Source organism: Oncorhynchus nerka, linkage group LG9a (assembly GCF_034236695.1).
Source record: "Oncorhynchus nerka isolate Pitt River linkage group LG9a, Oner_Uvic_2.0, whole genome shotgun sequence".
NCBI lineage: Eukaryota > Metazoa > Chordata > Actinopteri > Salmoniformes > Salmonidae > Oncorhynchus > Oncorhynchus nerka.
This window is the reverse complement of record NC_088404.1, coordinates 47678211-47694115: the sequence shown is the minus strand read 5'-3', so window position 1 is coordinate 47694115 and position 15905 is coordinate 47678211. Positions and strand designations below refer to the sequence as shown.

At 45.5% G+C, this 15905-nt stretch overlaps 2 protein-coding genes across 2 annotated transcripts in view; both read left to right on the top strand.

Annotated features, from left to right (window-relative positions):
* The window catches only part of LOC115134434 (fibulin-1-like), a 56820-nt gene that overhangs the window by 21510 nt on the left and 19405 nt on the right, over window positions 1-15905 (top strand). The window lies entirely within an intron of this gene.
* LOC135573436 (fibulin-1-like) lies at window positions 759-15905 on the top strand. The gene is made up of 3 exons (XM_065022764.1): window positions 759-854; window positions 1243-1247; window positions 12573-15905. The coding sequence occupies exons 1-3, from the start codon at window positions 759-761 to the stop codon at window positions 12949-12951; spliced, it is 480 nt and encodes a 159-aa protein (XP_064878836.1). The 3' UTR covers window positions 12952-15905.

Below are 15905 nucleotides of genomic sequence, written 5' to 3'. Positions count from 1 at the left end.
TCCGTTCTATTGGCAAACGTGCAATCACTGGAAAATAAACTGGATGATCTACGATCGAGACTATCAGGACATTAAAAATGGGAATATCTTATGTTTCACTGAGTTGTGGCTGAACAACGACACAGCTAATATAGAGCTGGCTGGGTTTTCCGTGCATTGGGAGGACAAAGCAGTTACGTCTGGTTAGACGAGGGTTGGGGTGTGTGCCTATCTGTCAATAATAGCTGGTGCGAGATGTCTAATATTTAAGAAGTCTCACCTGAAGTAGAGTACTTCACCTGAAGTAGAGTACCTCATGATAAGCTGTAGACAACTCTCTTGGTAGATAGTGTATTCATCTATATTATTCATAGCCATCTATTTGTTACCACAAACCGATGCTGGCACTAAGACCACACTCAACAAGCTGTATAAGGTCATAAGCAAACAAGAAAATGCTCATCTAGAGGTGGCGCTACTAGTGGCCAAGGACTTTAATGCAGGCTAACTTAAATCAGTTTTACCAAATTTCAACCAGCATGTCACATGTGCAACCAGAGGAAAAAAAACTCTAGACCACCTTTACTCCACACACAGAGACACATACAAAGCTCTCCCTCGCCCTCAATTTGGGAAATCTGACCATAATTCTATCCTCCTGATTCCTGCTTACAAGCAAAAACTAAAGCAGGAAGTACCAGTGACTCGCTCAATACGGAAGTGGTCAGATGACACGGATGGTACACTACAGGACTGTTTTGATTAGCACAGACTGGATTATGTTCCGGGATTCATCCATTGGCATTGAGCAGTATCCCAGCTCAGCCACCGGCTTCATCAATAAGTGCATTGACGATGTCATCCCCACAGTGACCGTACGTACATATCCAAACCAGAAGCCATAGATTACAGGCAACATCCGCGCTGAGCTAAAGGCTGGGACTGCCGCTTTCAAGGAGCGGGACACTAATCCGGGCGCTTAGAATAAATTGCGATATGCACTCAGACTAACCATCAAACAGGCAAAGCATCAATACAGGACTAAGATGGAATCCTACTAACCTGGTTCTGACGCTCGTCGGATGTGGTAGGGCTTGGAAACTATTACCGACTACAAAGGTAAACCCAGCCGCTGATTGCACAGTGATGCAAGCCTAGCAGATGAGCTGAATGCATTTTTTTCTCACTTCGAGGCAAGCAACACTGAAGCATGCATGAGAGCACCAGCTGTTCCTGATGACTGTGTTATCACGCTCTCCATAGCCAATGTGAGCAGGTCAACATTCACAAGGCTGCGGGGCCAGATGGATTACCAGGACATGTACTCAGAGCATGCGCGGACCAACTGGCAAGTGTCTTCACTGACATTTTCAACCTTTTCCTGACTGAGTCTGTAATACTGGTCTGTTTCAAGCAGACCACCATAGTCCCTGTGCCTAAGAAGGTGAAGGTAACCTGACTAAATGACTACCACTACCACTTACGTCAGTAGCCTTGAAGTGCTTTAAAAGGCTGGTCATGGCTCACATCAAGACCATCATCCCGACTCCAATTCGAATACCACCCCAATAGATCCACAGATGATGCACTCTCAATCGCACTCCACACTGCCCTTTCCCACCTGGACAAAAGGAACACCTATGTGAGAATGCTGTTCATTGAATACAGCTCAGCGTTCAACACCATGTGCTCACAAAGCTCATCACTTTTTATTTATTTTATTTTTTATTTCACCTTTATTTAACCAGGTAGGCTAGTTGAGAACAAGTTCTCATTTCCAACTGCGACCTGGCCAAGATAAAGCATAGCAGTGTGAACAGACAACCCAGAGTTACACATGGAGTAAACAATTAACAAGTCAATAACACAGTAGAAAAAAAGAGAGTCTATATACATTGTGTGCAAAAGGCATGAGGAGGTAGGCGAATAATTACAATTTTGCAGATTAACACTGGAGTGATAAATGATCAGGTGGTCATGTACAGGTAGAGATACTGGTGTGCAAAAGAGCAGAAAAGTAAATAAATATAAACAGTATGGGGATGAGGTAGGTAAATTGGGTGGGCTATTTACTGATAGACTATGTACAGCTGCAGCGATCGGTTAGCTGCTCAGATAGCAGATGTTTGAAGTTGGTGAGGGAGATAAAAGTCTCCAACTTCAGCGATTTTTGCAATTCGTTCCAGTCACAGGCGACAGAGAACTGGAACGAAAGGCGGCCAAATGAGGTGTTGGCTTTAGGGATGATCAGTGAGATACACCTGCTGGAACGCGTGCTACGGGTGGGTGTTGCCATCGTGACCAGTGAACTGAGATAAGGCGGAGCTTTACCTAGCATGGACTTGTAGATGACCTGGAGCCAGTGGGTCTGGCGACGAATATGTAGCGAGGGCCAGCCGGCTAGAGCATACAGGTCGCAGTTGTGGGTGGTATAAGGTGCTTTAGTAACAAAACGGATGGCACTGTGATAAACTAGTTTGCTGAGTAGAGTATTGGAAGCTATTTTGTAGATGACATCGCCGAAGTCGAGGATCGGTAGGATAGTCAGTTTTACTAGGGTAAGTTTGGCGTGAGTGAAGGGGGCTTTGTTGCGGAATAGAAAGCAGACTCTAGATTTGATTTTAGATTGGAGATTGTTACGAATCCCCTCCCAAAGCGAGAGTGAAACACAGAGACCTACAGACATGGCATTTACAGAGAGATTGAGCTCCAGATTGAGCTAGAGATTGCTCCAGAGCAAACAAATGATGGGGTTTTTAAACCATGGGAAAGGAACTGTGATAGGGTAGGAAATAGGAGGAGGTGTGTCTTCTGATTGATGATTGATTGTTGACTGATTGGGGAGTGATGGTTTTCACCTGTGAGGGGAGAAGGAGAGAAAAGAAACACACACAGGATACACACACACACACAGGATAACTATATCCGTAACACTCCCACCCTTAAAGAAGCAACCCTAGGGATTGCGACCACAGTATTACAATGAATACTCACAACAATAACAAAGTCAACCTTGCCAAAACATACAACAATCATTACACACGAGACAAAGCATCTGCCAATACATTCTCGTCTCTGGTACACAACTCTTGGGACAAGAACTGTTCTTTAAGGACTTTCATTGGTCCTCTCACTGTGTGACCAAACACCAGTTCAGCCGGGCTGAAACCTAGGGACTCCTGCACAGTTTCACGAGCAGCAAACAAAACTAGAGGAACTCCCTCATCCCAATCTTTCTCAGATTCCAAACAATATTTACGTAGCATAGACTTCAGTGTCTGATGCCATCTTTCAAGTGCACCCTGAGACTCTGGGTGATAGGCGCTTGACACACTGTGCGTAATTGACAAGGATTTTAACACCTGCCTGAAGAGCTTGGATAGGAAATTGGTTCCTTGATCGCTTTGTACCACCCTAGGTAACCCGAATGTCGTGAAGAATTTTATTAAGGCTTTACTCACTACCGGGGCTGTAATCCTTCTCAGAGGAATGGCCTCGGGGTATCTTGTAGCCATACACATTATCGTTAACAAAAACTGGTTACCCAATTTTGTCTTCGGTAACGGTCCGACACAATCAACCACCACATGCTCGAATGGTTCACCTATGACAGGTATGGGACAAAGAGGAGCGGGAGGAATAACCTGATTTGGTTTTCCTGTTATCTGACATGTGTGGCATGTCCGACAGAACTGAGCCACATCTTGTTTTAAACCCGGCCAAAAGAAATGTCGAAGGATCCGATCATAAGTTTTTGTGATTCCTAAATGACCAGACCACTGGTGATCATGAGCAAGGGATAACACATTTTGTCGAAAGGCTGTAGGAATCACTATTTGGTAAACAGCATTCCAATCTCCATCCGCGTCAACATGGGATTTCCATTTACGCATGAGGAGATTACCATCAATGAAGTAAGCCACGTTCTTCTTCTTCACATCTTCCAATGAGACAACACTAGAAAAACATTTAGCAAGCTTGTTGTCAACCTTTTGGTTAACAATCAGCTGCTCACGAGTGACTGGTAACTGTATTGCATCAGCAATAAGTTCAACGTTCTTTGATTCTTTCCTGGGCTGTTTGTCAGAGGTGATCAGCTTCTCAGAGGTATCACACAATCCATCTTCTTGATCAACCTCTTTGAACAGAACAGTGTTCGACAAATCTATCACGTCACCCTCTTGTAGTGCCTGAGCACGAGTGACAGCACAAGCGGGGAACACATGTGGATAACTCTGTGCCAGCTCATTAGAGAGAGAGTGGTCACTTTTATCCAATACTTCCAATACGGGTACTACCTTTCCTACGCCAATATCGTTACCCATTATAAAGGTCACACCTTTCACTGGCAACATAGGGAGTACCCCCACTCTGAATATTCCACTGATTAACTCAGAGTGTACTTTCACAAAGTGCAATGGCACTGGGACAAAACCCATTTCAATACCCTGCACTAACACACTGGAACCACAATATGTATCGTCAGATAAGGGCAACACATCAGACAATATAAACGACTGCGCCGCACCAGTATCTCTAAGGATTTTAACCGGTCGTTGAGACGCTTCGTCATTCTTTAGGGACACAAACCCCTCGAAAATGAATGGTTCATAACTGCGGTCGGGGACTGAGACTTTCAAACTACAGTTACCCTGAGGCACCTGTTTTGTTGCAGACCTCACAACCGTACGAATTAGAGCAACACCTGTTGGTGGCTTGGCACGAAGAGGCATCCCTTGTTTGCGTTTAAGCAGGAAGCAATCATTAATCATATGTCCTACTTTATGACAATAGAAACAGGGACGCTCATTCTTCTGGCGTGCTTGATATACTACTGCTGGCCGACTAGGGCTAAAGGTAGGAAACTCAGTGGCTCTACTCTCAGTTTGAGCCGAAAACACACTCTTGTGCGTCAACACAAACTCGTCTGCCAACACAGACGCTTCTGCCAGGGAGGATACTTTCTGTTCGTTTAGGTAAACTACAATGCGTTCGGGTAAGCAATTTTTAAACTCTTCCAACAAGATTAACTCCCGGAGAGAGTTGAAATCAGTTACCTTACTAGCAGCATGCCATTTATCAAACAGATTTCCCTTGTCTCTAGCAAATTCCACATAAGTCTTACTAGAAGACTTTCTATGAGACCTAAATCTCTGTCGGTATGCCTCAGGCACAAGCTCATAGGCACGAAGAACAGTAGCTTTGACCACTTCATAATTCAAACTGTCCTCCAGAGGTAGCGCTGACAAAACCTCTTGGGCTTTACCAGTTAATTTACACTGAAGTAATAGGCACCATACCTCTTCAGGCCATTTCAATGCTACGGCTATACGCTCAAATACAGAAAAATAGGAGTCAACCTCTGACTCTCTGAACAAAGGTACTAAGGCAATCTGCCTACTAATGTCAAACGTGTTTGAGGACACAGCAGTTGAGGACGGCTCACAAACAGGCACAGTAGGACCGGAGGCTAGCCTCGCTGTCTCTGCCTTCAGTTCCATCTGGCGCATTTTGAACTCCAACTGCCTTTGTTCTCTGTCTGCCTCAATTTTACACATCTCCAAATGCCGTTGTTCTCGTTCTTTTTCTGCCTCTATTTTACACATCTCCAACTGGAGAGTCTCTCGCCTAATTTGGGCTCTCTCTTCCACCTCCAGTTGGAACTGTGCTAAACGGACATCCCTCCTGGCATCACCATTTGACAGTGGGGAGAGTGGATCAAAACGGGACAATGTGGCTGGTGTTTTAGCCTTGCCCTCATTATCAGACACCAATGGGCTTACAGGAGCAGCAACATCCCCTACAGGGGTAGTAGGCTCAGGCAGCGGTAACACAAGCACCTGCTCTTCCAACAATACATTTAATACTAGCTGTTTAACCTCCGCCTTAACTAAACTCTGCGGAATCGATACTGAATAATAGTCAGCCAAGGTCATTAAATCAACTCTACGAAATTTGTCAAAAACCTCCCACGAAGGGTTATCCAAAAAGGATCTCAAATCAAAAGTAGTCATGTTACACTACTTCACAAGTGCCAAAGAAAATAGCAAACACTAATGCTACTTCAGCTATGACGCTCAACACTGAACTATACCACTACAACAATCTACATGAGCGGCATGGGTGTCAGTTATGACAGATCCCGGACGAGGCTCCACTTATGTTACGAATCCCTTTTGGCCCGACAGTCTAGGGGGGATGGTAATGAGACCCGTAACATAACTCATGCAAATTATTATTGTGACAAAGTAAAAGTGTGAACGAAATAACCACGACAACAGAAATCTACCGTCAAACTCCAGGTTTATTTATAAACACACGGTAATGGGGGGAGCAGGAAAAGGGGCTGAGCTGGACCCAAGGAAAGAAACAATAAGTATTCAAAAACACCCCTAAGCTAGACTAGCCTACTTTAACAACAGCTAACTAACTAACCAAAAATACAGTGGGTGGTCCGCCCAGTTCTAACTAGTGTATTTAACAAAGTTCACCTACGGGTAGTGTATGCCCATGGGCGACTTGTCTTGGTTTCCCCTTTTCCCACCAGCAACAAATAAACACCATAACCAAAAACAATACTCACAGGTGATGACAAAGTGCTATGGAGGTGCTTTAAACAAAAGAGAGGTTAAGACACAAAGCGAGAGTGAAACACAGAGACCTACAGACATGGCATTTACAGAGAGATTGAGCTCCAGATTGAGCTAGAGATTGCTCCAGAGCAAACAAATGATGGGGTTTTTAAACCATGGGAAAGGAACTGTGATAGGGTAGGAAATAGGAGGAGGTGTGTCTTCTGATTGATGATTGATTGTTGACTGATTGGGGAGTGATGGTTTTCACCTGTGAGGGGAGAAGGAGAGAAAAGAAACACACACAGGATACACACACACACACAGGATAACTATATCCGTAACAGAGATGTTTGATATGAGTCTGGAAGGAGAGTTTACAGTCTAGCCAGACACCTAGGTACTTATAGATGTCCACATATTCTAGGTCGGAACCATCCAGGGTGGTGATGCTAGTCGGGCGTGCGGGTACAGGCAGCGAACGGTTGAAAAGCATGCATTTGGTTTTACTAGCGTTTAAGAGCAGTTGTAGGCCACGGAAGGAGTGTTGTATGGCGTTGAAGCTCGTTTGGAGGTTAGATAGCACAGTGTCCAAGTAAGGGCCGGAAGTATACAGAATGGTGTCGTCTGCGTAGAGGTGGATCAGGGAATCGCCCGCAGCAAGAGCAACATCATTGATATATACATAGAAAACAGTCGGCCCGAGAATTGAACCCTGTGGCACCCCCATAGAGACTGCCAAAGGACCGGACAACATGCCCTCCGATTTGACACACTAAACTCTGTCTGCAAAGTAGTTGGTGAACCAGGCAAGGCAGTCATTAGAAAAACCGAGGACTATTTACATATTGACACCTTTTGTTTTTACACTGCTGCTATTCGCTGTTTATTATCTATGAATTATCACTTTCCCGCTACCTACATGTACAAATTAACTCGACTAACCTGTACCCCCGCACATTGACTCGGTACCGGCACCACCTGTTTATAGCCTCGTTATTGTAATTTTATTGAAGTTTTTAGTTTTTAATTTTATTTAGTGAAACTCTATTTCTTGAACTGCATTGTTGGTTAAGGGCTTGTAAAGTAAGCGTTCTTTCTACCTGTTCTATTTGACGCATGTGACCAATACAATTGCATTTGATTTTATTTCTGAATGTGTCGGCACCGGGGACTCGGGATGTGGCTGCGGTACTGATGACATGTTAATCAGGCCTTTTGATTTGAACGTCTGGATTGTTTTTAGTTTTTGTAGGCTAGGCTACCTATTTAATTATTCAAGCCTTCAGATCTCGTTCCCAATGATCAGTGCTTCAGTATATTATGTTGCTATTCAGCGGTTCTGAATTTGCAATGTACCCGACTGTCCACGTTTTTCGGTCCAATAGCCTTTTGATTTGAACATACAAAACGTTCTAGGCTGTTTAATTTCATTTATATGTGTTACAGCACTTTGGTTTAACTAATAAATATGTTGACATGAAACCAAACGATCGGTTTCTGTCTTCAGTCCTTTTTAGATGGGCTATATGGGCTACATGGGCTACGGTATAGGTCGAATATGATAGTCTGCCTATAACCAACCTGAATAGGCCTGTAACGCCATTCTTAATCTATTCAGAGCTTAGAGAAATTAATCTAATTTGAATTTAGCTATTATCAGGCTGGTTATTATCAGGCTGGTTAATGCGATGCATGTCTGTTGAATTTGGAAAAATCCACCCACACTCGGCCCCGCCCCACCTGTTCAGCCAGTCAGGAGCTACTACTGTTTTGCGGCCGTGTCATACTGCATACTTTTTACTAAACGGTATGTGCTAAATAGCATGTGACGATGAGTACATACACAGTTTAAATGACAAAGTAAAGTTAACTGTAATTGAAGACATTTTTAGTCTGCCACATACAACATTTGGTCCCAGTCTAAAAGAGTAAAATGTACTCTGGCAACAGTTATTTTTTCACAGTTGTATATGCTGAAGTTAACGTTCATATTTAACTCTACGCCATAGCGTTTCACTTTGTACAGTATTGATTGAAAATAAATCAGTTACTTTTATAACTCTCTGCAGGGGTGTTCGTTATTCTAGAGTTCATTATTTAGAGTTAATTCAACTCCTGTGTCGTCAAACTCAACACTATTTGGAGGTTTACATGGGCACATTTCAGGGTGTTATATTAATATGTCATATAAAGGTAGCTTGCAATATGACATCCAATCTTTGTTGGTATAGATTTTAAAGTGAGGATTGTCCAGCAATTTTACATCACCCACAACTTCTTTTTTTTTTTACAAAAAGAAAAACAGCGTTTTACTACCTGTTGTATTCGGCGCATGTGACAAATAACATTTGATTTGATTTGGCTTGCATTCAGAATGCATGTCAGAGCAGGGAGAAGAGCACTGTTGTTAGAGACTACCTACATAAAGTAAACTGGAGAAGCCTTCTCAGTAAGAGTTGCAATAAATCCAACCACTTACAGATTAGATTAGTTTAGGAACATGTATGTTACATATAACATTGTGTGGATCAGAAATAATTATGGTGGCTTTCTGAAGTATTGAGGTTTTCCAGCCAATTGTGTCAAAAATAGGTTTATTATTGATCACTAGTGGCACCTGCTGGTCAAAAGAATTTAGAGCAGCCAAGTGATTATAGATGATGTCCCACACACTGTAGTGCATACACAGCATAACCTTTTTGTCTTCTACCAAACCAATCAGGTGGTTGTCCGACAAAACAACGTTTCGGACGTCATTGATCACGTGCTTCTGGTAATGTGATACAGGCATCAGTACACTGCTTAGCGATTTTGACACATGCCTCGGAGCTCCGGTATTAAATGTAACATCACTAGTTTATAACCACCTGATTGGTTCGGTATTGGTTTGGTAGAAGACAAAAAGGTTATGCTGTGTATGCACTACAGTGTGTGGGATGTCATTTATAATAATTTGGGTGCTCTAAATTATTTTGACCAGCAGGTGCCACTAGTGTACACTGTGTTGATCAATGCTTTGAGTAAACAACCTATTTTCGACAGAATTGTCTGGAAAACTTCAATGCTTCAAGAAGCTTTGTTCTGCATCACTAGTTTTAACTCCCTGTCTCTGGTTACTGTTAATGGAGTTCAAAGTACTCAGTCTCAATTAACTCCAGTTATCAACACTAACTCCCGGGAGCATATCAGGGCTCCGGGCAGCCGAGCGGAAATGGAGGAAAACTCGCCTCCCTGCGGACCTGACATCCTTTCACTCCCTCCTCTCTACATTTTCCTCTTCTCTCTCTGCTGCTAAAGCCACTTTCTACCACTCTAAATTCCAAACATCTGCCTCTAACCCTAGGAAGCTCTTTGCAACCTTCTCCTCCCTCCTGAATCCTCCTCCCCCCCCCCCTCCTCCCTCTCTGCAGATGACTTCGTCAACCATTTTGAAAAGAAGGTCGACGACATCCGATCCTCGTTTGCTAAGTCAAACGACACCGCTGGTTCTGCTCACACTGCCCTACCCTGTGCTCTGACCTCTTTCTCCCCTCTCTCTCCAGATGAAATCTCGCGTCTTGTGACGGCCGGCCGCCCAACAACCTGCCCGCTTGACCCTATCCCCTCCTCTCTTCTCCAGACCATTTCCGGAGACCTTCTCCCTTACCTCACCTCGCTCATCAACTCATCCCTGACCGCTGGCTACGTCCCTTCCGTCTTCAAGAGAGCGAGAGTTGCACCCCCTTCTGAAAAAACCTACACTCGATCCCTCCGATGTCAACAACTACAGACCAGTATCCCTTCTTTCTTTTCTCTCCAAAACTCTTGAACGTGCCGTCCTTGGCCAGCTCTCCCGCTATCTCTCTCAGAATGACCTTCTTGATCCAAATCAGTCAGGTTTCAAGACTAGTCATTCAACTGAGACTGCTCTTCTCTGTATCACGGAGGCGCTCCGCACTGCTAAAGCTAACTCTCTCTCCTCTGCTCTCATCCTTCTAGACCTATCGGCTGCCTTCGATACTGTGAACCATCAGATCCTCCTCTCCACCCTCTCCGAGTTGGGCATCTCCCGGCGCGGCCACGCTTGGATTGCGTCCTACCTGACAGGTCGCTCCTACCAGGTGGCGTGGCGAGAATCCGTCTCCACACCACGTGCTCTCACCACTGGTGTCCCCCAGGGCTCTGTTCTAGGCCCTCTCCTATTCTCGCTATACACCAAGTCACTTGGCTCTGTCATAACCTCACATGGTCTCTCCTATCATTGCTATGCAGACGACACACAATTAATCTTCTCCTTTCCCCTTCTGATGACCAGGTGGCGAATCGCATCTCTGCATGTCTGGCAGACATATCAGTGTGGATGACGGATCACCACCTCAAGCTGAACCTCGGCAAGACGGAGCTGCTCTTCCTCCCGGGAAGGACTGCCCGTTCCATGATCTTGCCATCACGGTTGACAACTCCATTGTGTCCTCCTCCCAGAGCGCTAAGAACCTTGGCGTGATCCTGGACAACACCCTGTCGTTCTCAACTAACATCAAGGCGGTGGCCCGTTCCTGTAGGTTCATGCTCTACAACATCCGCAGAGTACGACCCTGCCTCACACAGGAAGCGGCGCAGGTCCTAATCCAGGCACTTGTCATCTCCCGTCTGGATTACTGCAACTCGCTGTTGGCTGGGCTCCCTGCCTGTGCCATTAAACCCCTACAACTCATCCAAAACGCCGCAGCCCGTCTGGTGTTCAACCTTCCCAAGTTCTCTCACGTCACCCCGCTCCTCCGCTCCCTCCACTGGCTTCCAGTTGAAGCTCGCATCCGCTACAAGACCATGGTGCTTGCCTACGGAGCTGTGAGGGGAACGGCACCTCAGTACCTCCAGGCTCTGATCAGGCCCTACACCCAAACAAGGGCACTGCGTTCATCCACCTCTGGCCTGCTCGCCTCCCTACCACTGAGGAAGTACAGTTCCCGCTCAGCCCAGTCAAAACTGTTCGCTGCTCTGGCCCCCCAATGGTGGAACAAACTCCCTCACGACGCCAGGACAGCGGAGTCAATCACCACCTTCCGGAGACACCTGAAACCCCACCTCTTTAAGGAATACCTAGGATAGGATAAAGTAATCCCTCTCACCCCCCCTCACCCTTAAAAGATTAAGATGCACTACTGTTCCACTGGATGTCATAAGGTGAATGCACCAATTTGTAGTCGCTCTGGATAAGAGCGTCTGCTAAATGACTTAAATGTAATGTCTTAAATGTATATCACTCTGTTCAGGGTTAAATCCAGTAGAGTGAATTTAACTCTAAATCTTTTTACTTTGTCATTTCAACTTTACTTGATTTACTGTGTCAAATGCAGTTGAAGTATGCAGTACGTTAGTATGGCCAACGTCACAAGCTTGTCAGGTAAGGAGTTCTCAGTTAAATTCTCATGATTTCAGGGAACTCCTTGTTGGTCAAGAGAACATAAGCCTTTTCACTCTACTGAGCCGACTCAAGCATTACTGGGCTGGCCTGGTTACACATCCAGGATGTGGATGGAAAGGATAATGTGAAAATAAAAATATCAGAGCCAGCACGGCATGATCGGGTCGATATAGTGTGGATCAGGCACCAGTTATTTTATGGCCACTGCTCTATAGTGTATACACAACCTAAACCCCATCTCCAACTCCTACCTCTGTATGGACGCTGTGCATGCCCAATGTTGATGCACAATCAGTTAGGATTCAGTTAAAGCATGTTCTGTTATATTCCGTGTTAATGCAGGCAGTTGAGTGACGAAATGTAATACTTTGCTTTGATATGTTCTTACATGACCCTACAGGGGGCAGAGTGACACTTGCCGTTCCACAGAAACACATGAGGCTGCTGATTCTGATGTGACTTTGTCCCTACCAACCTAGCCCCACCCAGCTAGCAGCATGCCATGCACGGCAAATCAAACTTATACCTCTCTATTTTCTCTGTTTCTCTGTTTGTTCTATCTGTCCGTCTTTGTCTTGTCTTGTTCTGTCCCTGGCCCTTGTCTTTCCTTACAGTCGTTGTGAACGCTTGCTTTGCAATCAGACTAGCGTGTGCCTGGCCTCGCCTCTGAGAATAACCTACTACCACCTCACCTTTCCCACCAACATCCCTGTGCCAACTAACGTCTTTCGCATGGGCCCGTCCAACACCGTGCCCGGAGACCACGTCCAGATTGCCATCGTCGGCGGCAACGAGGGCAGCTACTTCAGCGCTCAGAGAGTACCCTCTGGTGGCGTGATGGCTGTGGTGCAGCCCATCACTGAGCCACAGGACTTTGAGCTGTCTCTGGAGATGAGACTGCTGCATTACGGCACCACCAGCACCTACCTAGCCAAAGTCCTTGTGTTTGTTGTTCAGGAGCACCCTATAATGCCGTTCCAGAGTAGAGAGTAGTAGCATAGCAACAAAAATAGGTCTGTAACAACAACAGCAAAAAAAGAGCAAACACTGCCACGATAAGCAAACACTAACACAGCTGGAGTAGACCTAAAGCCGCATAGCTGTCATTTGTCTCATTGTTTTTGTTCCTGTTTTGTTTTTGTGATTACTGTAGCTTATTCCATGTATTCCCCAGCAAGACAGGCCAAATGTTATGTCCTCTGTTGGAGGTATGGCGTTTGAATGGCCACTAGGTGGCATTCTAGGGCAGGGTATTGAGGTAGTTGCCTGGGGATGCCTATTGATTACTGTACAGTATTGTGAATGATCATTTACATGGTGTCCTAATATCTTAGTGTTGATTTGTTGAATCAATTGAATCAGACGTTCAATCCGGATCTACTTTCTAACATACAGTATGTTTTGTGGACAGCATCAGCTATCTCATTTTGAATAGGAGAATTACATAGCTGGGGGCACTATGACCTGTAACCTAAGTATGCAGTTAATGTATGGGGCAAGAGTATGTGATTTGTAAAAACGTATTTTCAGTGGCACATCTGTTTAATAGAACTGTGATATTCCCGTAGGTGATTATCAATGTTTTATATGGCGTATTAGCACTGTCAAGTCATGGTTGATTTGGTGGAAGCAGTTAATTGTTGGATGTACATACTTCTAAACCGGTCTCACATCCTGCACCAGCCTATTGATATTTTAGGAATAATGTGAAATGCACAGATAGATTCTACTGCATACTGCGTGTATAAAACCAAGCACACAGTGAATCAAATACAAGGCAGGGCAAGTGACAGGTGATGGGATGCAGTCGTGGAAGACAAGGAAATATGTCTAGCACACAGTATAAATAGGCCACTAGTCAGAGCCTGCCTGGGCTGTGGCTTAAAATAACTGTAAATTCATGTGTGGGTACCAGGTTCCTCCTGACCTGTCAGAGCAGTAAGGATGCACCTCTCTATTGGGGATATCCTTAAAATAAAAAAAACATGGCGGTCGGGACACAGCTACAGAACACTAGGTTTTCCTCTCTACTCTGACACTGAGTTATGGGGATCTGGGTTCTGGCCGGTGGTCTGAACAATTTGTGGCGGAGCAACATCACCGCTCGGAGAATGAATGATGCCCTGCTGTATTTGTGTTGGGGCGTTATCAATGAGCAGACTATAAATAATAATTACCCAGAAAACTTTGCAGCGCTTGACCAGAGGACTTCCATCCCATCCAACAGTCTGTTTTCCTTTCTGGTCTTGAAGTATTGGTTTTTTTCTGTAGGGCTGGGTCTCTCCGGGCCACGTGAGCTGGAGAGAGAGATGAGAGGACTGGGACGCAAGGGCCTTCCTGTGGCACGCACACACACACACCACACACACACACCACACGCACACACGCACGCACACACAAACACCACGCACACACACACACACACACACACACACACACACAGAGGCCATAATTAGCACTCTTCTCCACTTGCTGTCTTGTCTTTGATGTACCCCGCTCTGGGCGAGGGGCAGTTCACCCTGGGTCATTATAATCTCGTCAATTTACTCTGTGGCCCAGCGGAGCAGAGCATTCGCCCTGTCCTCCAGGGCCTGCTCTCTCCTCTCGCTGCTGCAGGCCGAAGTATTATAAACTTGGAGAACATTTTGTGGCTTTGGCCTGGACCAAAGCAAAACTTGGACCCAGCCGCTAATTGCTAATTACAAGCCCCTACCCAGTGGCGGCTTTACTTTTTGTCAGGGGCTTCTCCCCTCTCTCCATGTAAGGAGCCGTGCAACCCGAGCCAGGTTCTGGCCTGGGGTTGAGCTGCTGCCTATAGGTCCCACGAGGAGAGATAATGAACCACTATGTAGCTACATTATATATTATACTGGAGCAGTGGTGGACGTTGACTGGATCTATACATGTTACTCTTGGAAACCAGAACCAAATCATGTAGGCACTGGCCAGCTACTTACAGGGTGACGCGCATTGCATACACTTCTGTTTGAAGCCCATCCACACAAGACTATTTAAGCGGCATATAGGGTATTTTGGCTGTTTGGACTAGGTTCATAGAGAAGCTGAGTTCATTGGGAAGAGCATGATACATCCTTACACTCCACCAAGTGGAGATAACAGCTGACGTTGAGTTGCAGAATTTGTTTTGATAGGTTTTGTAACCAGGACCTCTCTCGTCATCCCCAGGGCCTTGATGATTTAAAGACAGGGCTCTGTCCCTGGTGCTTGGTGGTGAAGAAGCAGTTCCTCTCAGATTCCAGTACAGGTTCCTGGCAGCGTAGCGGCCCTGTAGTTGTAGGTATGCTGGTGGGTGGCGTTTGTTTCAGCGGGGTCTCCCCTTGAGCTGCCACTGATTAGACTGTGAAATAAACCGTCTTAAATAATGGGACGAGAGCAGCTTGGAGCGCTTGGGAGTTGTCTAGTCATGTTCTTCACAATTTAGGAGACTTTTAGAACCCCCCCTCGTCCCATAAATTCTCCTCAGGAGATTATCAGATACGAAGCCGGGGACACACGCTCAACAAATCCAAAATATTTTCCCGCGAGCAGGTCGTGCATCATTCTCCCATCTCCTCTTAGTATTTCATATTTCACTCCTCTTCTCTCCACAAAACCCCCCCACAACCGGTGCATCAGAAACTGAACCATCCACGTCTACCAAAGCCTCCAGCAGGCACAATCTGCCTGCTATGTGATCTTTGGCCGTATTATTTTTTTAATGTCGAACATTATACCCAGCATCCCCCGCTGTCGTCGGACAGATCGTGTTTGTGTAGCGGTCTTTTCACAGGCCCTGCTGAGTTCTTGATTGTGCGGTTGTACTTCTCCCTTTGAAGAGGATGCCCTGTCATTGTGACCACCAGGGGAGGAACTGAAGGCGGTTGGTGCCTAAAGGCTTTTTATAGTCTCACCCCTAAAGGTCAGAGGCTGTGTGCATGTTTTTCTTC